The 26,401-nt window shown below is 38.0% G+C and overlaps 3 protein-coding genes across 7 annotated transcripts in view; 2 read left to right on the forward strand and 1 right to left on the reverse strand.

Annotated features, from left to right (window-relative positions):
* scn1laa (sodium channel, voltage-gated, type I-like, alpha) overlaps nucleotides 1-6,961 on the reverse strand; it is a 44,270-nt gene extending 37,309 nt beyond the window's left edge. The window contains exon 1 of one of the 2 annotated variants that reach the window (XM_061842610.1): nucleotides 6,180-6,961. The gene's annotated coding sequence lies outside the window, so the exon portion shown is untranslated. The remainder of the gene's footprint in view (nucleotides 1-6,179) is intronic. The other variant, XM_061842609.1, reaches the window with a different exon arrangement.
* Nucleotides 1-18,658, forward strand: part of slc38a11 (solute carrier family 38 member 11) — a 60,015-nt gene extending 41,357 nt beyond the window's left edge. The window contains exons 2-13 of the mRNA XM_061842617.1: nucleotides 8,809-9,028; nucleotides 9,104-9,224; nucleotides 9,785-9,859; nucleotides 9,945-10,079; nucleotides 11,099-11,164; nucleotides 11,245-11,351; nucleotides 11,444-11,523; nucleotides 13,239-13,309; nucleotides 16,432-16,593; nucleotides 16,674-16,786; nucleotides 17,930-18,061; nucleotides 18,138-18,658. Coding sequence (XP_061698601.1) covers nucleotides 9,017-9,028; nucleotides 9,104-9,224; nucleotides 9,785-9,859; nucleotides 9,945-10,079; nucleotides 11,099-11,164; nucleotides 11,245-11,351; nucleotides 11,444-11,523; nucleotides 13,239-13,309; nucleotides 16,432-16,593; nucleotides 16,674-16,786; nucleotides 17,930-18,061; nucleotides 18,138-18,377 — 1,314 coding nt within the window. The 5' untranslated portion in view covers nucleotides 8,809-9,016 and the 3' untranslated portion in view covers nucleotides 18,378-18,658. The remainder of the gene's footprint in view (nucleotides 1-8,808; nucleotides 9,029-9,103; nucleotides 9,225-9,784; nucleotides 9,860-9,944; nucleotides 10,080-11,098; nucleotides 11,165-11,244; nucleotides 11,352-11,443; nucleotides 11,524-13,238; nucleotides 13,310-16,431; nucleotides 16,594-16,673; nucleotides 16,787-17,929; nucleotides 18,062-18,137) is intronic.
* A 969-nt stretch (nucleotides 18,659-19,627) lies between these two features.
* The window catches only part of cobll1b (cordon-bleu WH2 repeat protein-like 1b), a 39,216-nt gene continuing 32,442 nt past the window's right edge, over nucleotides 19,628-26,401 (forward strand). For 3 of the 4 annotated variants that reach the window (XM_061840970.1, XM_061840971.1, XM_061840972.1), the window contains exons 1-2: nucleotides 19,628-20,118; nucleotides 20,568-20,648. In XM_061840970.1, the coding sequence (XP_061696954.1) occupies nucleotides 20,078-20,118; nucleotides 20,568-20,648 (122 nt within the window). In that variant the 5' untranslated portion in view covers nucleotides 19,628-20,077. The remainder of the gene's footprint in view (nucleotides 20,119-20,567; nucleotides 20,649-26,401) is intronic. The other variant, XM_061840973.1, reaches the window with a different exon arrangement.

Consider the following 26,401-nt stretch of genomic DNA (forward strand, 5'->3'; position numbering starts at 1 on the left):
GTTGGGATAGGGTCCAGCACCCCCATGACCCTAGTCAGGATAAGTGCTACAGAAAATCAATGGATGGATGATTGGTTGGATAGAGTATTTGGGGTTTGATAAGCAAAACACATCCGTAGCAACCTGCTCACATATGAAGAGTTTGTTTTCAAAACGAGACATAGGCATTTTTTTCAGATTTACGAAACTGGCGCCAAAATTATCCATTCGGAGCTGGATAATTAACAACTACCAGACCTTGACGATATATGTATTTATAAAGATTTCTTCAAGTACTTAAAATTACTGTTATTATTGGAAAGCCAGAGGAATAAAGCCGTTCCATTCAATTGTTTCATCAGAGGCCATTGTTGTCAGGAGCCAAGATTCAGAGAGGACGCATTGAAATTCCTACCAAGGGAGGTAAAATTAGATCTAATTATGTACCCCCTCCCTACCTCCCTCTCTGGATAAAATTAAGATTTGATATGACTATGATGGATCGCAGGTGAGACTTCCCTCCCTTAGCAGCATGAAAAGATTCATCCTCCTAATAGGCTTGACCGCTGTGATGTGTGAGGGAGCCCATTGCTCTATTAAATATGAATGCACTTCAGACTGCAGCATTCTGCCACTGAGAGCTTTTGCCTTCGGTTTAATAGTGTAATAGTATACTTCCACACTTTGCTTTGCGAAGCAAGAAATCAATCACAAACAAAGCTGGTCAATCAAGTGCCCACAGCACTGGGCTGTACGTGTGACATAATCGCAGCAGCAGAGTGAGGACTGAAAACTTTCAATATGTCTTTGTTAGACAGTGTTTACCAAGTGGATATCATATGGATATCCAGATATTAACTTAAAACATTCATTTTGCATTTGTAACACTAATACTTAAAGCCAATACTTTGTGTTATATAGTGTATAGTTTACCTGGTACTCTTAGATCTAGTTCCTTGTTTGGTATAAACGCTCTCTGTCTTCTGGACATAATTAAGCTCTCTCTTAATGATAAATTAATAATACTGTATTTAATGTAACTGTGTTCTGGTGTGTTTGCCTGTGCATTGTATTATGTAATTTATGTTTTGTTAGTTATTGCCAGAGTAACTTAAAAAATTATCTCATTTCATCCCGAGGTGTTTATCCCAATAAGACGTTGCTCAAGAATCACACTATAAAATTTCAGAATTCAAATTGGTTATTTTTCCACAAATAGATTGATTTTTGTTGCATGTATAGTAAGCATAATACTGTAAATCCCGAGTATTTTTGATTGAGAGAATTATTTTGTGGTCACAGTAACCTAGCAATTAGCGCACCTGCCTTGCAGTTCTTATGTTAATTTGTTAATCTTAATTATTATTATTATTATTATTATCTTGAGTTTGCATGGTTTCCCAGTCTTTTGCACATTCATCTTTGGCTCTTACATGTCCACAGTTGTGATTGGCTGTTTGTTTATATCTGCCCTCTGATTGGTTGGCAACCAGTTCTGGGTAGAGCTCACCTCTTGCGTGAAGTCAGCTGAGATAGGCTTCAGCTCACCTGCCTACCTAATGAGAACAAGGGCTATTGAAAAGAGATGAATGGGTGTATTGACACTCAGCCACAACACTAGATATACCCTGACAGTCCAATAAATACAATCCAATACCAGTGCAATGCAAAGACCATGCTTGATTTTGATTTTGGCTTTGTGGGAGTCAGAGGTATTCACTGGAGTTTTAATTAATATTTCCATGTAGCTGACTGTAATGCTTTGGTTATATTTTATAACTACACTAGAAGGGACAAAGTTTACCGCTCCAAGTAACACTGCAGTTCTATAACAGCTAACACTAAACATGAAGTAATAGATGTCTTTATAAAGGCAAAATGTATTGTATAATAATGAGTATTGTATGTTGAGTGTTTTATTGGGTACTAATGGACTCACATGAAAACAGTGGTGGGCCATGTATTTGTTACCTAGGCCTTAATCCTTTATTCACCTTTAAATACCACCACTATCACTTTGCAGTTATGGAAACTATCAATACTACAATATACAAAAATTTTTTTTTTTCAAATCAGACGTCAAGAATAATGTTTGTACAACTATTGTTCAAGTTACTGTAAAAGGTGGTTTGGTAACAAAAACGTTTGTAATGTCACTGTATAATTTGTTAAATATGACAATTTGAAGTTTTGGTATAGATTATTGCAAGAATTAGGGAAGTTGACACATTATTTGCTTTTGTGGGCCATATAAAACAATGTGGTGGTCTAGTTTTTGTCCAGTTGGGTGATTGGCGTGAGCAGATATTTTGATGTGATGCGGTGTTGTACCATCCATCCATCCATTTCTGAGCCATGCAGGCATGGGGAGAACATGCCTGGATGTTCTTTACATTTATGTAAAGTACCTTATCGAGAGTGAAGTCTTGTATGTGTCAAGCTAACAAGGAAAAGCTCATCCATGCTTTTATCTCAAGTAGACTTGACTACTGTAATGGTCTTCTGACTGATCTCCCAAAAAAAGAGTATTAAACAGCTGCAGCTCATTCAAAATGCTGCTGCTCGCGTTCTGATCAACAAAAAAAAAAAGCGGTCAGAAGATATAACTCCAGTCCTAAATTCCTTGCACTGGCTTCCAGTCATCTTTAGAATAGATTTTAAAGTTCTGCTACTGGTCTATAAATCACTAAATGATTTAGGTCCTGAATACATGAAAGAAATGGTAACGGAATACAAACCCAGTAGAGCTCTGAGATCAACTGACTCAGGTCAAATAGTGGAGCGCAGAGTCCAAAGCAAACATGGTGAAGCAACATTGAGCTATTATGCTGCACGCAAATGCAATAAGTTGCCAACAGAGGTGAGGTCAGCCCCAAGTGTGGATGTTTTTAAATCCAGGTTGAAAACTCTTCTTTTTTCTCATGCTTTTTAGAATATATCCACTTTTTGATCATATTACTTGCACTGTATGCGGTTTTAAATGTCTTTTTTAATATTTTGTTTGTCATTTTTATTGTTTTTATCCCATTTTAAATGTTTTATCTCTTTGTTTTCAAATGCCTATAATCATGTAAAGCACATTGAGTTACTTCATTTATGACATGTGCTATACAAATAAATTTGCTTTGCTTTGCTTTATACATGGGAATACTCTTGCTGTGACAGGACAGACTGAAACTAGCATGACTTGAGCCATTCTGATCACATTTGAAAAGAGCAAAAGCGGGGTTAACCTTGACAGAATGTTGACCCGGTTGTATCATTCGTCTGCTAGCAACTCGTTACAATCCACTTGAGATACGCGCTAACACTTTGAAGCTTCAAATAGAGCGGCTCCACTTTATCGGCAACCTGTCGGCATCAGCGACTTGACCGAGCATCATCATACGTTCAACTTTCAACGGAGCACAATGTGGAGTCCTTCACCTGACGATGTTTTCAATTGGTTTTATGATCTCAGTTGAGAAAAATGAGGGGAAAAAAATGTACCCATTAGAAGGACTTCTGACAAATAACCCTTGGTTTAGTATGGACCTCCTGTTAACGAGCTAGTTATTAATCACTGCTTTCTTGCTTTTTGTGGGAGTTTGAACCCTACAGTATTATATTTTTGTAATGCACTTTTTATGTCTTTTTAACATGTTTTTGTTCAATGTACTGTATCCTACTTTTCCTACCTTTTTCCCTGTTAATCTCCCCTAGCCAGCTAGAATATAAAACGTGCAGTGCAAGTGTTGAATATTTAAAAGAAATCACTATTTTAAATACTGAAATGGCCCATGATATGGATGATTCTAAGTATTTGGAGACTCTGATCGAGTACAGTCATAAGCTCAATTACTGACGGCTATCACTGCCGCCTGCGTCAACATTGGCAAACGTAATGTTATTGTTGACAGGGAACAAACATTATTTTAATTGGATTAAATGTATGTTAGTCTAGTGTTTGGGACTTCTCGGTCACTTTGTGATGTGAGCTCACAGCTGGGTCATAATGTGAATATAATCAGTTACAATTCTGCTTTTACAAAGATAAAACTTGTCAGAAAGGTATTCATTTAACAACGTGCTGATTATCGTATTTGCAGAACTGCCTGGAGTGATAATGAGAGGTGTTTCAGTTACGTTGTTTTTCATAACTGTGATTGAAGCCAAATATTTGTTTTGTAGCAGCTCCTCTCATTATGTTGCCATGCAGTTATACATACTGTATAACAATGATAACAAATCATTACACTACTAAGTAAACTGTAAACTAGTCAACACATTGGAGCTAGACAGACTACTGAGCCCGACTAGTAGGCATATGTAAAAAGCCATTTTGAATTCTCATTCAATATACAGTATTTTCTATCCAGTTTAAGGCCTGTATTCTTTGTCCTCACTAGTAAGACGATTGAGCACACTTGTAAACAAATGCATTTTACAATGAAACATTGCTACTGTGGTTGATTAGAAGCACTGCTAGGCCCAACTACTAGGGATGTATGGAAAGCTGATGAAATATTTAATATCCAGCATAAGTTCCTTGTACTAGCACACTTTTTGTTCTCACTAGTAAGATTATTCACTGCACTTACTGATTTACTAGTAACGTTTTCCCCACATTTTTTTTTTATTCAAGGGACAACCTTAGCATATGAAGAGTTTGTTTTCAAAACGAGACATATCCATTCTGGATAATTTTGGCGCGAGTTACGTAAATCTGAAAAAAATGCCTATGTCTCGTTTTGAAAACAAACTCTTCAATTCGAATAGTTACATTTTTTTAACAAGTGAGAAAAAACTTTTGTATTAGTTGATATCCGGGCACTAGTAATACTTGTCGTAAAGCGCTGTATGTTGACCAGCAGAATTTTACCATGTCACTACTATTACTCGCACCAGTTGTGATCCAGTTTAACAAGGATATCTGATAAATTGATATCCATCTCAAGTTTCACGTACTATATAACACTTTTTGTATTCACTTGAAAGACAACTCAGTGCACTAGTAGAACAATGGGGGCAAATGAAATGAAAAGGAAAAACTGCACTAGTTCACCACTCAGTGACATTATATATTATACTAGTTAACATCTAGGGCATCACCAGTAGTACTCGTTGTGTAACTGATGCACATATTTACCTCAGTAGTGACATGTAGTTGCCCAACTAGTATGCAGTTGTATGTTGTCTTGCTATTGTGCAAAAATATCATACAGTAGTGGGGGAAAAAATACAAAACAAAAAAACATTAATAGTAGGACACAGTCGTTCTACTAGTCTTGCCAGTGAAACATACATACTACTACGTGTACAGATATATAAATGTGCAAATGGGTTTCCATACACTCACCTCGTTTTGGGTGCAGGTTAGGTGAACCTTTATCTATGAAACTATAAAATAATGGGCTTTTTATGAGAAAATGCGTACTCGGTGATCACTGTATTGGAACTGTAACCTCCTATGGGACTTCTCTTAAGTGCTCACCACCAATGCTTTGCCCCTTTGCAGACAACACGATTAAGATGTTGTTCATTTAGGGCGTTGGCGACGAGGAACCGCCAACACACACTTCCCTACACTTAGATGTTTGACGTGCGAGCTTCCATAGGCAACAGCTCACGCAGATGTCTACAGTCTGGCAAGAAAGCAAACAGGACAGTCTGTAATTGATGGCAATCTAATAAGGCTGTTGACAGCCATGCAAACAGGAAGTGCTTAGAGGTGGAGTGTGGCCTTTGCACTGGTGCCGTGCCCATTAATGACTGCACCGTAGCTCATGTTTGGTGAGAAATTGCTACATGGGAAAGACTCGTCTGTCATTTTTTTCCCTCATGCAGAACAGGCAAAACAGTGACGTTAAAGACAAAACAAAAAAGAAAAACAGAACAGGAAAATGTAATTGACGGAGGGCTGAGTCATAATCCCTTTGACACTGATTGATGTTGATTTATTAAATACTACAACAAAACAAGATAATACTTCAAGAAAATTAATGTGTACAGGTAAATGTAAATATAAAGTAAATAAAGTAGATAGATAGATAGATAGATAGATAGATAGATAGATAGATAGATAGATAGATAGATAGATAGATAGATAGATAGATAGATAGATAGATAGATAGATAGATAGATAGATAGATAGATAGATAGATAGATAGATAGATAGATAGATAGATACGATAAAATCAAACACGTTGAGCTGCACTTACCATTATTTTTCCATTGTTTCCAGATGTCCAGCACTCCCGAAAATGTCCTAATTTGTACTTCAGAAAGCCCCCACCACCCCCCCCCAAAAAAAAAAAAAAAGAATTGAAAAGAGAAGTTGTTAAAAGAAACAAATATATCCAAATTGGTGGTTGGTCACAAGCTTGCTTCTAATGACTTCCAAGAGGAAAGAGCCTAATGAAAAAAAAAAAAGAGAGAGCTCGTCAGAGAGCGCCTTTCATCCGCCCTGCGTGTGCCTGTCTGACTGGTGGACCTCTCAGCTTCCTGGGTACCAAAAGAGGGCAGAGACACAACTTGCACGACTACTCACCTTCTAGTACTGTAAACTGCTGTTGTGAAACTGCTAGTAATATTTGGGGGTTTGTAAGTGCAATATATAATATAGACTTGAACAATACAACATTTGTGAATTTTTATTTTCATTTTTGTAAATAGATAAGAATGTCATATAGGAATAAGCGTACTTATTTTGTCCAAAAGGTGACCAAATGGAAGAGTTCAAGGGGTGAAATTAGCTTTAAAGTTTGAATTTGTTGCAGAATGGGCGCTTTTTATTTGTTTGGCGGGGCTTCTTTTTTTCATCAGGACGTCATCAGAGGGTGTGTTGCCATCTGGTGGTTACATTTAGTGCTAACTCAAAAAATGCAACTGGCGCTCCAAACAGTGTTTCGTAACCTTTGTTGAGACGAGAACTACAATGGTGCTTGAAATATGGATCTCAGTTGGCTTTATCCATCCATCCAGCCATTCATTTTCTTAGCCGCTTATCCTCACAAGGGTCGCGGGGAGTGCTGGAGCCTATCCCAGCTGTCAACGGACAGGAGGCGGGCTACACCCTGGAGTGTTTGCCAGCCAATTGCAGGGCACATCGAGACAAATATCCGCACTCACAATCACACCTTGGGGCAAGTTAGAGTGTCTAATTAATGTTACATGTTTTTGGGATGTGGAAGGAAACCGGAGTGCCCGGAGAAAATCCACAGAGGCATGGGGAGAACGTGCAAACTACACACAGACGGGTCTGGGATTGAATTGTGAGGCCAACACTTTCCAGTTGATCCACCATGCCGCATGGCTTTATTCAATTGAAGTGAATTAAAGTAGAATACCCCCCCCAGCACACCTCTTTTTTTTATATATAAGGAATAGAGAACTATACAATCTTGTATTATATAAACTAATTAAAGCAGTTAGCTCATCGGTGTCAAACATATGACCCACATCTGTCCCACTGAATCAAAGCATTTGTATTAAATTCCATAGTTCTAGCCAAAATTTAAAATCTTCAATGTAATGATTGAAAGCACTGAGCTATTTATTCATAGCTATTTTTTTTAACCAATCCCGTTGATACAGTAACCTGAACAACAGTTGAAAAATATAGAACTCTTGACATCTAATTATAAAAAGTTATGTCACTTTGTTGTGTGTATATATAAAAAGAGGATGAGCCAATTAAAAATGTATCCAGTTTCAAATTCCTAACAGTTCTCTGAGAGAAAATGTACAAACAATGTGGTCGATTCTTAATTTATTGTGACTCTGTTGTGTGTGACTTTCACAAGACTAACAATTACTTAATTGTAAAATAAACTGCAGTAATATTTTTCACAGAGGACAACAAAACTATGCCTGTGAGTATTTCTAAATTGTCGATTTATATCTGTTGCTGGACCATTAGTGTTTCAATATTTAATAATTAATTAAAAATAAAAAAACAACATCCATCCATTTTCTGAGCCGCTTATCCTCACGATGGTCACAGCAGTGCTGGAGCCTATCCCAGCTATCTTTAGGCAAGAACCGGAGTACACTTTGAACTGGTTGGCAGCCAATCAAAGGGCAGACATACACAAACCACGATTTGCAGTCACACTCCCACCTACAGGCAATTTAGAGTCTTCTATTAATGCATGTTTCTGGGTTGTGGGAAGAAACCGGAGGGCCTGTAAAAAAAAAAAAAATCCACGCAGGCACAGGGAGAGCATGCATAAGTCAAGTCAAAATGCACAATTCATTTGCAGTAGAACACTCTGATTCTTATCCGCCAATCAGCAATTACAGAAAAGAGTGATAACTAATAATTCACCTGAAGTTAACTGGGATAATCTCCAGCACTCCCTTGACCCTTCTGAGGATAAGCAGGTTGGAAAATGAATGGATGTATAATATAATAATAACCTAACAAGTTACCGTTTGGTATAGACAATCAAAAAAAGATAGAATATTCGTATATAAGAAACACACTTTTGGATCAATCAGTGCCCTCTTGTCAGCTGATAAGCTGTTATGCTAGGTGTTATAATATTCAGTCATGCCGTGATATATATCATTGTAACACCAGTCCTTCTTCTATCCAGAAGTCCATGCTTGTAAACTCGAGATATAGCAATGCTGATTTTGCATTTTTTAAAATGCAGAATTAGTGTTGATCCTCTCAGCATTTACATAATAATTCTCTCGGTGAGAAAACACTTGCCCTTTGTCTTATTAGACGTTGCAGTGATCAAATTATTTCCCTTTTCTGAACTGGAACAAGTGGTTGTCAAATTTACAATTCACTTAAATTATTAATCATTTAATGCCAGATTTCCTTGCATGCACTAAAAGGTCATAGAATATAACGCCTGGGAGGTGACGTCCTGTTGCTCCTGGCCCAAGATAATTGTTTGACTCCACTCGCAACCTGCTGGGGGCGTTATCACGATGTTTTGAAAATCTTGAGTGGAGTTAAAAGGGAAGTTTTCCCAGCACGAGCGTGACATTTCTTCTCTGGAGGGACTCACAAAGCATCATCACGGACCAGCAACTGCTCCCAATGGCTCAGCAGGTAGGTCTCAATATACAACACAGGACACAAGACTGTTTCCTCCTTTAATCGCTGCTTTGTTTCCCCATTTTCCAGTTAAGCAATGAACAAGGAATCACTTTAATTTCCTCCAAAAATGAGACTAGGGAAGCAAGACATTCCATGATATCTGCATGCTTTAATTTTGTCAATTCCATCATTGGATCTGGGGTAATAGGTAAGGTTAAATATTATTATTATTATTTTTTATTTAGGTGATAATTATGCATTTCTTATAGTCGGCATACTAACTTGGTGCAAAAAAAAAAAACAAGCTTGCATAAGATTCTGTGCTGAGCTGTTCGGCGGTAAAAGCTCTTGGTCATATGACCAGCGCCTGTTTAGCCCCCTTTTTACTTTCAGCCTGCACAAATGACCTGAATCACCACTGTGTCAAACATTCACTGTGACCCCAGCTCAAGGCCACAGCACTGGGATTTGATATATGCATTCAATATTGGAAGATGCCAATTTGGTTTCAATGACTTTTTAGAACTCAAGATTATGTGATTTGCCCTACTCTGACACAGTTATAACATTCCGGAAAATCCTGTTAAAAATAATCTCAATCAACAGTGGAACCAGAGCACTGTTGAAAAAAACTACATAGGGTTGGCTGTATTTTCAAACTACATATTAAGTCTTGTTGGTGTTATTTCCAGTTGCTATGAAGTGACTGTCAGCTCACTGTAATACTTTTTTATTTTTTTGTTTCCAATGTATTTTAATTAAAACCAGGTTTACCTTACGCATTGACCCAAGCAGGACTCCCTTTTGGCTGTCTACTTCTGATTGTTGTTGCATTCATCACAGGTGAGTGAATGCAATATTTCCATCATTAAAAATATCATTGAGATTTATCAGACTGGTGACAGTATGCTTCTGCTTGTCATGGCAGACTACACAATCATCCTACTCATCAAAGGAGGCAACGTGTCAGGGACGAACAGCTATCAGTCGCTAGTCCAAAGCACATTTGGTTTTCCAGGATTCCTCGTTTTATCAGTGCTGCAGTTCTTGTATCCATTCATTGGTAAGTCAGATAAAGATACTGTATGTCCTTCCTAAAATGCTGGTAATCTACAGTATAGGATTATTCTTTGATCATGTACAATTCAATCACAGTCTGGATGTAAAGAGGTGAACAGCCCCTGTTGTGGAGGGAATCTCAGTCTATAAAAGTCTCCAAAAAAACACCACAAAATTTTTCTACATTTTGTTTCCCCATCACTTTAAGAAAAACTTCCTCAAAGAGTCAGACAAGTGATTAAATATGAGCTAATGACGAACAAAGTCTGAGCGTTAGCCGTGGTTGTTACGGTAATGAAAGCCACACTTGGGATGAGAGAGAATCAATCCCAAAACCATTTTAGGATGAACCAGTGTGACAAGCAGATAAGTGGGTTGTTAAATTACGAATAAAAGAAACATTTACATTTTTTGAATGATCATATGTTGTTGTTTTTTTCTCAGCTTGTCCCTTTCGGGGTCGCCACAGCGCATCATCTCAGTAACCCTTCTCAGGGAGTGGAGGCCCCAGTGGGATATGAACCCACAACCCCTGGTGTACCACGCCAGTGCTCTAACCACTGAGCTATGGGGCCTCTTTTTTTGAACCATCATATAAATATTAAAATCAATGGGGTCTACTGTAGTGACTAGCACAAATCCATCACTGTGGTTGGCCTAACTTTGGGAGGAGGCAGGCTGTGCATATACAGTATTAGATACAACTTTCTTGTCATTATAATGAAATTCCATTTTTATAAGGTATGAAGGAATGCTAAGTTCTAGAGTATTTATACTGTGTACTTGAATATGGAAGACACGCTTTAGACAATTTGAAACTTTCCACTCCCACCAATTTGGGTTAAAAATCTGGTCTGATAGTTGGACTTTGGAGGCAAATTTCTATGGAAAATTCTTTTTGGATTTTGATTTGTCTGATTTCAGGAGCAATTAAATTTAGAGGTGCCACCGTAGCACATTTTCTGGAATTGTTATGTCAACTAAGAGTTGGAATCCTACTAAATTTCTGTTTTGTTTCCCCAGCTATGATCAGCTACAACATTATTACAGGTGACACACTCACCAAAGTATTTCAGAGATTTCCTGGAGGTACATTGCCAGTAATTACTGTATGTTTAAGCATATAAAGTGTTCAGAAAAAAAGTTTTTAAAATGGCTTATGTCTGCAGTCGGCCCAGGTCACATCATCGCTGACCGCCACTTTGTCATCATAATGTCCACCGTTTTATGCACACTGCCTCTCTCACTTTATCGAAATATAGAGAAACTGGGCAAGGTAAAGTACCTTTATTACAGAATTGCAGGTCTCATTTGTTTTAGTTGCGTGTAAAAAAATACATATATACATATATCCATGTCTGTCACCAGGTGTCCTTCCTGTCAATGATACTGACAATCATCATCCTCGTCATTGTAGTTATCAGAGCAGTGACCTTGGGACCTGAAGTGTATGATTACACATTCACGCATTCTGTTTTCATTGAAGAATTAATTGAATGTTCCCCTTGATTAACCACTGACATTGCAACCAATGTTCCCTCTAAACTGCACATGTGTGCAATCGTGCAATGCTGATGAAGTCACAGCGCACAGACATTCTGCGTTGCGCACAAAAAAAATACAACCCTAGTTGAAAGTACAATATAACATAAAACTATTCAGTTTCCATCATTTTGCAATGTGATTCAATGAGTGAGAGGTGATTGGCTGCAACTGATACACATACGTACTTACGGAACCTGTCAACCGATGTTTAACAATGACAGCGTCCTTATGCGCCGCCCACCACTGGACCGAGTTAGCAAACCGGTGAAAATCAGCGAGACACGCTACTAATGTGTACCTTCGTGGTGAACAAAGTTAAAATAAAAGCTATTTTAAGATGCAATGACTGTTGGTGTATGTACAAATAGAAGAAAATGCTGTGAAACCGGACAAGATTTTCTCTTTTGAGCGAGAAAGATCTGATCTGAAAAATGTGTTGCGAAGCCAAAGCAGAAAGCGAGTTTATGGAAGAAAACGTGTGGATAGAATGGAAGCTGGCATACCGCAAGCATCACATTCAGCACAAATCTTTTGAAGGCAGTTACAATTGTACGCAGATGTAAGTTGTGAATCGGGATCAGTACTTCACTTTGAGAGCGCCAAAGACATAAGAAACTTGATCATACTTGCAAACTAATCGAATCTGGAGCAAGTTAAAATTCTCATTGACAATATTCAGCTAGCTCTTAACAGAAATGCATCTCTGCTGTCAGTTTAACAAATTCACAATAACATCGCAAAGTACCCAAGTACTGTATACCAGAAAGCTGACGTAGCCAAAATTAGGCCTTTGATTTTTTAAATTTAGTAAGTCAATTAATCAAACAATTAGTGATGTTAAAGTTCCACCTTGGAGCACCTTCATCATGACTGAAAGCACAGAATACAGTGCACAATATGCTAGTTCTGTACATATTTTAAATACAGGTCGCAAAATAACATTCACCATCAAACTGTTTGGGAGCATTGTTCAGTTGTCACCATGCACTGCAAAAGAATATTGTGCCTGTAATAATTCAGTTCTACAAACAGATATGATTGCAAATCTAAATAAATAAATATATTTACTATTTATGGTGATCTTGGGAGGAGTCACTGATGGTGTAGTGGCACACACACCTGACTTTGGTGTAAACAGCATGGGATTGATTCCCACTCAGTGATGGTGTTGATATCTGCCCTGTGACTGACTGGCAACCAGTTCAGGGTGTAGTCTGCCTTTTGTCTGGAGCTAGCTGGGATACCTCTCCCGTGACTCTTGTGAGAATAAGTGGCTTGGATGGATGGATGGATGGATAATTGTCTTGGTTTGGTTAGCAATGTATTTTTTGTGTGTAGTCAAATGAAGAAAACTTTAACATTTTCAATGTAAGTTTCCAAAAACTTAAAGTTTTTTTTAATTACAATGGTCAGATGGGGATCTAAATGTTGTAATCTGATTCTTTGACTAAAACATGTAACGTCAATGGATGAGACGTCTGATGTTGGTCATAGAGCTCCCGGGCTTAATGTGTTTGCTCAGACGTTAAAAAAAAATAGTGGGAACATTGATTGCAATGTGAAAATGCGCCACTGTGGTATGGCTAACAACTAAACACGAAACATGGCTTCCATCTAGACCTCTGACGGAGGCCCCGTGGCTTTTTGCAAAGTGGAATGCGATTCAGGCTGTCGGTGTCATGTCTTTTGGTGAGTTTCCATGCAAGTTCCCAATTTAAATGAACATGTGTATTGACGGAATATTATTTATTTAGTTAAACAAATGTTCTTGCTGTTTTGAATTGTATATAACATCTCCCAACCCTTTCTGGTTTCGGAAAAAAAAAAAAAAAAAAATTATCATGTCAGCTTTAGGATGTGTATAACAAGTATAATGGCTTTTTTATTTGCATTTATTAGAATAGTTAATAGTCATCTAAATAATCATAATAATACCGTAATTTGAATAAATAAATGTTAAAGCAAATGATATTTTACAACCCTATCTAAGGCAATCTTGAATTAAATTGATGATTGAAACAGCATATACTGTGATACTATTCTTTTACTCAAGTTACAATTTCTAACAATCGCATAATACTGACATTGCTACATAATATGCATTTTTTTCCCTGATATTTCCTAAGAACGTTTTCATTGGGATTGTTACCTTTCTTTACTCATTGCTGGAAAAATGACATTGTATTCTTATGTGCTATGGTTCTACTTAAGTTATCTATTTGATTTCTTGTACTATTAAATGCTACTTTGTAAAATGTTAAAAAAAAAAAACTCCCCATAACAACTGACTCGAAAAATGACATTGAAATTATTGTTTGCCTGTGGCAAAATGAAGTAAATCAAAAGTGAGACAAGAAGCTGTTTATTTCCTAACAAAGTATTCCATTCTATATTGTTTTTCTTTGCACATTCCATTATCATCACCTTCCCTCGGGAAAAACAATGGCCCTGAAAAAAATGCATTGATGGTAAAAAGATTAAGTAAGAGATTCCTGAAGGAAGGAGAAAACAAAAAAAAACAAATCCTCCAAAGATGGAAAACACAGCCAAGGATAGTTCTCCAATGTTCTAAGGAAAGCGATGCTTCCTCAAGGAAAGACCTACTTTGCACGATAGCAATGAAAACGTTGACATGACAAAGGATAGCAAAGACTTGCAAAGATCCCTGTAGGCCTCTACGTTTATGTATCGTGGCTCTCAAAAACTCATTCAGGACAGCATAAAAGCAAAGCACAGTGCAAAAGTGATTAACAATTCTGTCGTATAGTTCTGAGGCTAGGGTTTGAATCGGAGCTCTGGTGATACTCGGTGGAGTTTGCAGTTCTGTCTCCGCATGTGTACACTTTCTCCCTGTACTCTGGCTCTGACTCTGACTCCAGCTCACCCGTTACAGTAAGGAGGACCAACGTTATAGAAAATGGGTGAATGGATTAAAGCAAGTGAATTCCAAATTTTATTGCAGAGGTTGCAACAGTACTCACACTCTGTACTTCAGTATAAGTGTATACCATAATTTCTCCTGTATACGTATTCTTGTCATATTTGAATGAAAGTATACAGTAAGCTGTACGTTTTTCATAGCCTCCAGGTGGCAGTAGAATATGTAATTGATGTTTATATATATTTTTAACCTCTAGATAGCAGCATTCATTTACAAAATGTAAGTTTTTTTTTTCATTTTCTACGATTTCTATGTACAATGCACACGATTGACTTTTAACCTTTTTTTGGGGGGGTGGATTTGCTTTTTATACAAGAAAGTCTGGTATATACTTATGTATGATCATGTTGGTGTGAGTCTTTTAGAACGCCTCAGTGTTGGCTGTGAGGCCACGCCCATCATGGAGGGAAGGCAGAAGAGTGAAAACAAAAGATTTGACTTACCAACATGTGGAACAGGGATTCGAGCTGGTCTGGTTGCTTTAGAGCTCCTCATTGTCGCGGCATGGAAAAGCCCCGTGACAATCCGTTTGAATAATTCCACTTCCCGGAGGGTTTAAGCGCATATCTTGGTGGTTCAAACATGTAGTTATGTGTAGGTGTAAAGTAGCATCCATTTTTCAAGATTGTAGCAGTGGATTGGTTGACATTGGAGATGGTGTGGTTTAAGCACATTTATTTGAAAGCGGGGGAAATAGTTTTTTCATTCTTTTTCATGATTTGGAAGTCTCATTTTTACATACTTGCCAATTCTTTATTCATTCAAATTTGGCAGTATTTAAAAACATTTGCCCGAGGTGTGTCAAATTTAAAAGACATTAATTTTCACTTTACAGGGAATTTACAAAGTAAGTAAACATAAAAAGGTGCAGTCTCCGAAATGTACAAAAGTAATATTCTGACCTATAGACAATACGACCTTTTTGATAACTTTGCACAATGAACAAAAAATGCACACAAAATAGATCGCTGCTCTTATCAACTTACTCAGTGCTTTTACTGATGAAAAAAATATCTTACATGTCGTATGTTGTTATTTCAAACCACAAGCTAGCTAGTGTCGCCTCGGCTTTAATTATAACAAATAATGTGTATACGTACTTTGCTAACTTTGTGAACTGAGTAGAGCATCTGCCCCACATTTCTGAGGACCGGGGTTCAAGACCTTTTCCCCACTTGTGTGTAGTTTGCATTTTCTCCCCATGTCTGCGTGGGTTTTCTCTGGGCACTCCGGTTTCCTCCCGCATCTCAAAAAACATGCATAAATTGTAGACTCAAAATTACCCATTGGTGTAATTGTCAGTGCGAATGGCTGTTTGTTTCTGCTATGTGCCCTGCGATTGGCTGGCACCCAGTTCAGGGTGTACCCGCCTCCTGCCCGAACATAGCTGGGATAGGCTACAGCACTCTCGTGGTCCTTATGAGGATGAGCAGCTCAGATAATGGCAGGATGAATGGATGGATAGTGATAATGACTGAAAAAATACACATCACTTTTATGTTTTTTTAAATTACTTTTCTTTTTTTTATGGATTACATGGAGAAGTGTTGAATGCCAAAAGCTGTTTTTTTTAGGCTGTTACAAGATAAGACATTTGTCTATTAGTTAAGAGCTCAACTGTGGTTGACTTGACCACTATAAGTCATTGACTATTTTGACAATGTGAGTGGGAAGTACATATAGTATACTTGTTTTGAAATCTAAGGAGTAAAAGTAAAACATTGTCAGAAAAAGTCAGCTACCTAAAAAAATCTACATAGGTAAAGTAACCAAGTACAAAGATGTCCTTACTTTTTACCACGGGGCATGTGTTTTGTTTGGTTTTAAATCTCTTGGGTGATGGGTGATATTTTGCTCTTGTGTTTCTCAGCCTTTATATGTCACCACAACAGCTTTCTGATCTACGGCTCTCTGGCGCAACCCACACTAACCAACTGGACTCGGGTAACTCACATCTCGGTGGGCTCCGCGCTAATCATCAGTGCCACATTTGCGTTGGCAGGTTATGTCACCTTTACGGGCTACACGCAAGGTATCTATGTGAACATCAGTGCATGTGTTTTTTTTTTCTCCTCGTCATACAATGACCGCCTTGTTTCTCCCTGTGGCTAGGAGACATATTTGAGAATTACTGCAGAAATGATAACTTGGCAACATTTGGTCGCTTCTGTTTTGGTCTCAGCATCATCACAACGTTTCCGCTGGAGTGTTTTGTTACTCGAGAGGTAAGCTATCCTTTTTATAAATCCCACACGAGTAGTCAGTCTTTATTTAGATCCAAATTTTTTACACTTTAATTTCACATTTTTATTTTGGTTTATCATCTGTATTCTTGGAGTCACTGATGGTGTGGGCAGCGTGGGATCGATTCCCGCTCAGTGATGGTGTTGATATCTGCCCTGCAACTGACTGGCGACCAGTTCAGGGTGTAATCCGCCTTTTGCCCAAAGCTATCTGGGATAGGTTCTGGCTCTCTTGTGACCCTTGTGAGGATAAATGGCTTGGATAATAGATGGATTTATATTCTTTAAAATAAATCCATTTAACATTTATATTTACCATTCATAGAGACGCGACTGGTCAGAATATCTGCTTCCGAGTTCTGAGGACACCCCCACTGCATCACGTGACTGATGCATTGGGTTACATTTTTAAGAAAACAGGCTTACTCAAATGTACTTAAACTATTTTCCATTACTACTTTCTAAAGTAGCACCTAGACTTTCAATCTTGAGGTGACATGAAAACGCACAGCTCCGGCGGAGTGAGGAAGAAGTGGGGTTTTATGACACTTCAAAGATAATTCATCTGTCAAAGACTTCTTGTCAACATGGTTTCAACATTAAAATTCAGTTAACAGTGAGTCATAATAACAGACAACATGCTGACAGAGCAATAGTATCAATTTCGGGAAGAAAAAAAACCTACCATATTTGGACATTATCTGTCTGTCTGACCAGGATGAGATACACAACCGTCCTTGCTCTCCTTTTTTCTTTTTCTTTTTAACACCTAATTGAATTTAAAACCTGATGTCATAGAAAACTGTGGCACACAAGCTGATTTTCAATTTATTTCAAGACGAGATTTGGTAACAATGCACTAAGTGTTATTCAATAAGTTATGAAAAAGTACAATTACCGTACGGTTTTTCTGTCAGAATGAAAACAACGTGCTCATTTAGCAAAAACATGAGCTAGACAAATAATTTGCTTTAGTCGGCCGCAAAGTAGTGTGCCCCCCCCACTTCTTGAGTTTGAAATCTGTGGTAGTCGTTGGTCATTCTCTTGTATTGTTTTTCATCAGCTGACTACCATGAACTTTGCTCCTTTCTATTCATTTATATATACACATTCTCCTCTTGTCAGGTGATTTCGAATTCCATTTGTGGCCGAGAGCTTTCCAAAGTGGAACACATGTCTGTAACTGTGATCATAGTTGCGGTTTCTACGGCGATATCTTTGGCCTACGATTGTCTGGGAATTGTTTTGGAGTTGAACGTAAGTCACCTGTTCTCTGAAATTGTAATTATATATCCAGTATAAATCTTGTCCGATGTCCTGCTTAATCGATCAGGGTGTTCTGAGTGCCACACCGCTGATCTTCATCATCCCATCTGCGTGCTTCCTCAAACTTTCCCCTGGACGTTGGTATCACCATGAAAACTTGAAGGCCACCGTTTTGATTATTGTCGGTGTATTCGTCATGATCACTGGCTTGGTGATGACGAGCCTCTACCCCCAAGACTGTTCGCACGGCGTGGAGATGTTCTACTGCGCGGATGCAAATGTCTCCACCACTGTGCCGCCTGTATGACTGCAACTTCCAGGACACTCATAACACTGGAATGTTCTTTTGGACTGCGTACATCTTTTTCTTTTTGCAAATGCTCTTTTGCAAAATGACAGGAGGTACAATTAACCTGTCTTCACATTTTGCCATCCATACAAAAGAATACGGTAACAGCATTGTGTCTAAACAGTTCCATATTCCACACTAAGTTAATTCGTGAGTAAATTGACTGATATTAATATACTCTTGTGATTTATTTTTTGACATTTTTTTGGTGGTATGCTGTGAGATTTTTTTTAAATATAAAATGCACGACAGCACACAGTGATATTGGGATTTGGTATGAAATTTTAGTACTTTAAGCTGAACAGCAAAATTCAGAAGTTTTTTTTTTTTTTACTTCCCAAGTGAAGTCTACTTCTTTGCCCTTCTGTGAATCTTCCCGTCTGCCTGAATTTCCGTTGCAACCTGCTAATGACAATCATTGAGGCTTTATGACAGTGATTCTCAAACTGTGTTATGAATACCTCTTGTGGTAGGCTGGCTCTCTCTTATGGTACGCAATAGAATCACTTCAATGTTTAAACTACATCATGTTGCAGTACATTAACTTTAAGTTTGAAGTCCAATACTTTTGCATTTCATCTTTTTCATGTGTTTCGTTTCAAACATTTAAGTACAACATTTATTTAACTTTAAATAATTATTGTAACAGTATATTTAAGTATTGTGGCGATGTTAAAACTGCGTTATGTTACAAAAATACTAAACATATATTTTAGCAATAAAATCTTTTTTTTAATGACCATTTGGGTCTACTACATTTTTTTTTTAAATTAATATTGATCATTCCCTTTCATCATTCACTTTAAAGAGAATAGGTGTCGTCTTTGTGTCATGGTGTTCAAATGTGAACAGCATGACGAAGAGGACAGTTTGACTGCATATTCTAATTCATCCAGAAAATATATCGATCGCTTCATGGATCAGGCACCTGTTGTGAATTTTTGCACGCTGTTGTTAACAGCGTGCAAAAATTACTAAAACATTTAACGTATAAACATGCATTCCTGTGCATTAAAAGTTAAGACACGATAAATTAGGTTCAACTGAGAATTTAGTAGTGCATTTTAGGTCCACCGTGAAATTTTGAATGCAGGTATCTCTAACTTTCTCAGTAGATGTTTGGAAACATTTCCAAATTGAAAGAGAATAGCTGGTCGTTTCCACTGTATGCCAGAGGGAGTCGCTGCTACCTCACTTAACGCGTTTATCAGAAAGAAACCAGCAAAGAAGAATACTTGTTCGTGTGTTTGTATAATTTGGCTTGTAACTTCAAACTTTGGGCTTTCGGATGATCGGTTACGAAGGTGTCCTCCGCTTCTTATTTTGTATGTCACAACGCCAACAATTTGATTGAAACGCCCAGTCAGGACGGACGCCAACCGCACTGAGGAACGCCCCACCTCTTTTACAGCCTGACGTTGCGGTGCCGTAGCGTCTTTTGATTATAAGTTGTAGGAATAACAACAACAACAAAAAGTTGCCAGACTCGAGTACAGTACTGGTAGGAATGCCAGGCTTCAACACGGTGACAAATAAAAAGAGATGGCTTGTTTAAAGAAGCGAAAGACTCCTAACCAGGACGAATGAGGCTCCCGTTTTCCGTCCCCAAACTGATGTTGGTGGCGGCTTACAGCGAGCTCGCATCCCTCTGACGGTACATGGATGTTGAAAACCGTCATGAAAAACATCTGCATTTATGGTAAGTATCTATCTATCTATCTATCTATCTATCTATCTATCTATCTATCTATCTATCTATCTATCTATCTATCTCTATCTATCTATCTATCTCTATCTATCTATCTATCTATCTATCTATCTATCTATCTATCTATCTATCTATCTATCTATCTATCTCCATCAATATCAATGTTATAACTTCCCCCCTCTCTCTAACTCTTGATCTGTCGCCCCCTCCATGCCTTCCTCATCTCTCTGTCCAGGTCTCTCTATCTGTCATTCACTTTATCTCCATCACCATGTTTCTCTCTTTCTGTCTTTCTCATCTCTATAATGCTCTCTATCGCTCACATTCCCTAGCTTTCTATCTTTTGACATTATCTCTCTAGTTATGGTGGGGGGAAGTGTGCCTTAATGAACCACTCAGGCTGAAAATGAAGCATGACTTATTTTTTTCTTCCCCCCCAGTCTAGTAAATTTTGTCAAGCCGATGAGTTTAGTCATGGATGATCACTTATCACAGACTCATCAATGCAGCTCTGCTAAGAGGTAAGCAGTAAGCATTTGTCATTTCACTCACCAGCTGTCACGGCCCTTTTATTTATGTCTAAATGAGAACTGCATAGGTGTGTCCCTGCAAACCCCTACTGAGCCATCCTCAGCAGCGTGCATCCTCACAATACAACCTTTGTGAGTAAAAGGTCATTGACACGACTAACATTCCTTTCACAGAGCGCATCTTGCTGAAATCACAGTTGTTGTAGACATTTTCAACGATCTCTGAACAACCCCTTCCCTTATACTAACACCCCCCCATTTCCTGCTCACCCAGTTTGAGTGAGAATTTGCCTTGAACATATGCTGAGGTCATGGGAAATATTTAGCAGGCACGACACTCTTGCCTCGTCTGTTGTTGAGATAAACTGGATGATCCCCCCACGTCCCTATCTTCTTGCTTATATAAATCATGTGCTCACTGGTGCATCCTATAAACAAAATCCTAAATTGTCACTCGTGATAGTTTGAGCGGAAGACACGATGGAATTTCCCATTAGTTCTGGTTCAGGGAGATGATGTCAGCCGCCTGTATTCCAGGGGTTGAAATCATTAAAAAAGGAGGAGTGAGTTTCCAGAGCTTGTTACTTTCTCTGTTGGCAACTCTTGAGATATTGCAGCTTTTTTGAGTGTTTAAATTGAAGGTGAGAGGAAGAGTAGGAGGTTTTGACTGATGCGAACTTTCCATTAATTAGAATAAAGTGTTTTCCATTCACATATGCCACACACAGTGGAACCTTGAAGGAACACAATCCATTTTGGGATGATAGTCAGCATGCAATTTCTTTGGATTTAAACACTTTTTCCAGAAAAATAATGGAAACATGCATAGTTTTTTCCCGGGTCAACTGCCACCATCGTTTAAAAACAATTTTTGAAATATTCAAGTCACTGTCATTGATATCCAAAGATTAAAGAAAAACATTCACCGTGAAGAATGATAAACTTTTGCGTGACCATCTTTTAAAATAAGTGTTGCCGTAAGGTCTTTGAAAAAACAAAAACAAAATAGCACCCAGAGGAATGACCGGTAATCCTTTTGAGACTTTTAATTTCTTGCCATTTGTACAGTCTCATGTAAGATCATGCACATCATATTTAGGAGTGAGTACTTGGGAATTTGACAATTTAGAAAAATCATTTCTCAGTTTGATCTGTTTTCATATTTCCTTTAGCACAGTCAGTTCAGCTCAGTGAAGATTGGCATGGAACCGAAATCTGCGGTTTATTTAGAGAAGTTAGCCACCCTTTTCTATAAACGGGATGGCACATGTTCTGTGGTCTTCGGAGCCAATATTTAGTGGACGGGCGTCAAGTTAAGATTGCATGCATCCTTCAAAGATTTTCCTCGTGTTTTCCAATGGTGACCCCAGCCAGAGCCACGGAGTTGGTTCTGGTTAAGTAAGGACACATGAACTGCTTGCACACTTGTACTCATTATTTAAGATTAGGCAGTGTATTTGGTACTTAGGTGCACAGTGGGGACCTGATTTAAAAAAACTTCTTGATATCGCCACTGTTGTGTTGCATATATAGAATCTGTTAAGTCAGTATTATTAAGGATCCTATATATGCCTGTTGTTATACTCATAAAAATGCTCCAATTTTTTGACACCGATACTACTTTACCTACCTGACAAATCTTTTGGGTAGGAGCTGTCTGTTGTGTAGAGGTAGTTCAAGATAAAAATTGGGCTTTACACGATCATGATTTTTGGGGCTGGCTGCCGATCAATGAGTTTAAAAAAAAAAGAAGAAATAAATAAATAAAAATCATGTGTGCAACAGAATAGCAGCATGTTTACACACAACCACGAGCACCAGCGCTAGGCTACGTAATGTTCTGTTGCCTGCTTGTGAGCCGTATCGTATTAAAAGTATGTGAACAAGCAAACCTTGAACCTAAAGCAAACCTTTACATGAATGTCCTCTTCTGTCCTGAATACTGGTGACCACCAATACCCCACCCCCTCCCCATTTGCTTATAATTCAGTCGGCGCGAGCCACTCATTTTGTCATGCCCACAGTAATGAGTGCATTCTGTCACATTTGCATTGAGAAGATAGAGCCCAGTGATCATAAAAAACAGGATGCGGTGGTGTCGCAATACAAGAGTTTATAGCAGTAGTCTGGCATAGTGCAATCATAAAACAGCAAATTTGTCTTGTCTCCCATGCCACTGTTTTTTTTTTTTTTTTTTAAATAACTATTGGAAATGTGTGGCAAGACTTTGAAAAAACATGCACTTGTATGTTAAAATGTCAGTTTTATATTTCAGTGAAGTTTCTGCCATGTCAAAAAAAAAGGTTGGGTTTTTGAAACAATATTTGATTAAAGGTCCCCTTTCATAAATTTTGTGGAGGCTGAGACTCGCTGCTTAAAACGGGTAAATGCCGTGTTGCCATTCACCTGTATTGAGTGGGTGGGTATGAACTACAGAGTGGGCTGGTATGTACTTGAGTAATTTGTAACTATGTCACAAACACATGGAAATCTGATCATGCCATTTGCAAGCCTTGTGCTGTTTATTGGCTTTTGCATTCAATTGATTGCAACCGGTATCAATCTTAAACCATGTTACAGACTAATTTTCATCTGTTATGTGCAAATCAGTACAAAAAAAGGTGGAAGGGCACCTCTAAAATAAAACACATTTTTACCGCAATTTCAAGACATAATGGAATGATTAAGTACTTCGTACTGGCAACCTCTCAACGAAACCTCATTTTTTAGGTACTTGTGCTTGGTCTGGAAATAACTGGTATTTGTTCCTCCCTTAGTATTATACAACAAACACCAGCATGTAACTGTGGCTTGTTTGTCATTTGGAGCTGTTCAAAATCAATATTCATCTAACCACACACTTTTGATAAACATCATAATACCGGTGGTGCTGATTATTAAATGCACAATGCTAATGTGTGCAGCTAGTCAAACTTTTCTTGCTTTGACCAAACAATCAAGGATGGAAAAATACTGATGTAATTTTAGCCCAGCTCAGTAGCCCTGGGAAGATAAATTTGAAATCCGATTGGGTAAAGAAACAGTCCCATTGCTAAAATAGTTAAAAATCAACCAACTGACTGATTTGAAAGACCCTGGGCAGACTAGATTGGCATGGCAACACATAGAAGCTGAAATCTCAGTAGACAAAACAGAATGGCTGCCAGCCATGCTATGATATAAAGTGAATTTGTGAAGTGAATGTCTACTAATTTCAAGATGTATTTCTTTGTGACAGCTGTCATCGATCAGAAACCTTTATTGGAATTTGTGCTATTTATTAAGTGTGATTACATGACTGTATGCTATCAAGACATACTGTATTATATATATATATATATAGATATATATATATATATATATATATATAATATATATATATATAGATATATATATATATATATATATATATATATATATATTATATATATATATATATATATATATATGTGTGTGTGTGTGTTTCTTTCGGCTTGTCCCTTTCGGGGTTGCCACAGCGTGTCATTTCAGATGAACGCACATATACTGTATCTACTCAGTAAAAATCTCAAGTGTTGACGACTTGCACCAGCTAATTGGACACTCTTAAACTCAAGCGTGAGCTCACATACTAGTGGTGCTGTTGCTCGGGGCAGAATGTGGAATGAGTTAAGGTATTGCAAATCACCACAGCTGTTTCCAGACACGTGGGCGGTCTGCGCGCACAGCTGCTCACGTGATACACATATTATGCCAAGGAGAGATGGGCAAAACTTGTGGGGATATCGAGGTAAGAGACTTGTGCTCGTTTTGCAGAAAAGTTCAGGAGAATTAATATCACAAACATCCATTGATTTTCTGAGCCACTTATCCCATCAGAAACATTATCCTTCGTAATGTTATATATAAATTGTCATTCAGAGATGGTAAAATGAAGCAGTAACATTCCCCTAGACTAGAGTGTAATTTTCCAATCAACTATTTTCCATGTTTGTTAATTAGGTTTTCCTGTCTGTTCTACACTTTGTGTTGTCTGTGATGAGTTTCACCTTGTGTTGTCATGTTCTGCTAATCACTCCCTTACCTGTGTTTTGTTCTTGTCTATGTATGATCCTGAATGCAAATTTATTTCAAGTCTCTCCTCTTCATTTCATTTTTTAAATCCCACAAGACCACTGATTCCCAACCACTGCGCTGGAGAATTTCACTCATTTTGTCCAAAAATGAATTTTCTATATCTATCTTTGTTCATCGCTCTATGCCAGTGTTGTACAGTGGAAGGTGTTATTTCTTTCTTTAACATGTAACCTGTTGCCATTCATACAACAGATCTTGTGTCCAGCTAAACAGGACCAGATTTCACACAAATTAAATTTGGAAGTACATTTAGATGACATAATTTTTTTTTTGGGCATGTGCGGTACGTTTTTCCTGATATAAGGTACTGTATGTGCCTTGGCTCAGAAAAAGTTGTAAAAATGTACTAGACCAAAAGTGTAGAATAGCTAAACTTAAACTGTTTCCTTATTCAGGCCAGTCGCCTTTGGTTGTATGTCACTTTAATTTGTTGTCATTTGTGCATTTAATTTAATCTGAAGGACATTGAGGAAACAGACACGAACAGCAACTGAAAGAGACAAAGCAATGAATTTATGTGCTGAACTCAGTGCTGATCAGTGCTCATTTGCTGATCTAAGTGTCTGATTATTGTAGTCTGTTGCAATGCTTGTCTAAACCTTGCACAAACCACTGAACATTAACGTTGACGGTAGTGGTAACAACTGTGAGTGCTGTCCAGTCTGGTCCCATAATATTCCACACTGTTAAAGTAGGTGAGTCAAAGTTACCATGACAATGTTCCCTTTTTAATAAGCTAATGTAGAATTTTAAATATTCTTGCAGCTGTTAAAACCATTGTTCCTAAAAGGGACATAAAGCAGATTAGAGTACAGTAGGTGAAAAGAGAGATGTTTGATCTCGTTGCATTCTGGCTCACAGGATTTAAAAAGACACCCAGGCGACGTGCCAAAGGACTGGGAATAATGGGTTGTCTTTGTCACCACACTAGAGCCAATGCATTGACTGTAAATACCAAAGAATACCTAATGCCACACAATCAAATACGTTATTAAGACCACCATGTTTGCATGTGATCAAGAGATTTCATTCTTAAAAGTGTGTAATTATAGTCATACTTTGCCCATGATCCTTTTGACCTCCTGCACAGATCAATGTTCAACACTGGCACAAGTTTTACTTCTGGAACAAATCTCTTTCAGGACGTGACAGTGAAATTCCTCCCACTCTTGCCCTGTGAGAAATGCAGCATGAATTAGCCCATTGTATGCTGCTAATAGGAACGTTCACTTATCTGCAATAACATTCCAGTATTTTGCACAACACACTTATCAGAATTTATTTGACCTTCATTTTCAGTGTTTACATGAGATATTTGCGCAGATAAACAAGTCATTCATGGCTGGCAGTGGCTCAAATTGATTTCCACAAGTTTTACTGTCAGTGTCTTGACCTGAAACTGGTTGCCGTAAGAGTAAAATGTACAACTCTCACATTGAATAGATCTAAATCTTTCCACTTAACATTCTTTGCTACAAAGATCTTTTGGACCCCCATGCTTTATATTGTATGCAGAGACTCTTGGTAATTGTCAAATCAGGAGGCTTGACAGTTGTTTAGTGCTGAGGTTCAAACACTAAGATCCCCTGGTCTTAGAGTTGCACAACTTTGCATTCTTTCCAGTAAAG

The sequence above is a fragment of the Syngnathoides biaculeatus genome, chromosome 14 (assembly GCF_019802595.1).
Source record: "Syngnathoides biaculeatus isolate LvHL_M chromosome 14, ASM1980259v1, whole genome shotgun sequence".
In the NCBI taxonomy this organism is placed as follows: domain Eukaryota; kingdom Metazoa; phylum Chordata; class Actinopteri; order Syngnathiformes; family Syngnathidae; genus Syngnathoides; species Syngnathoides biaculeatus.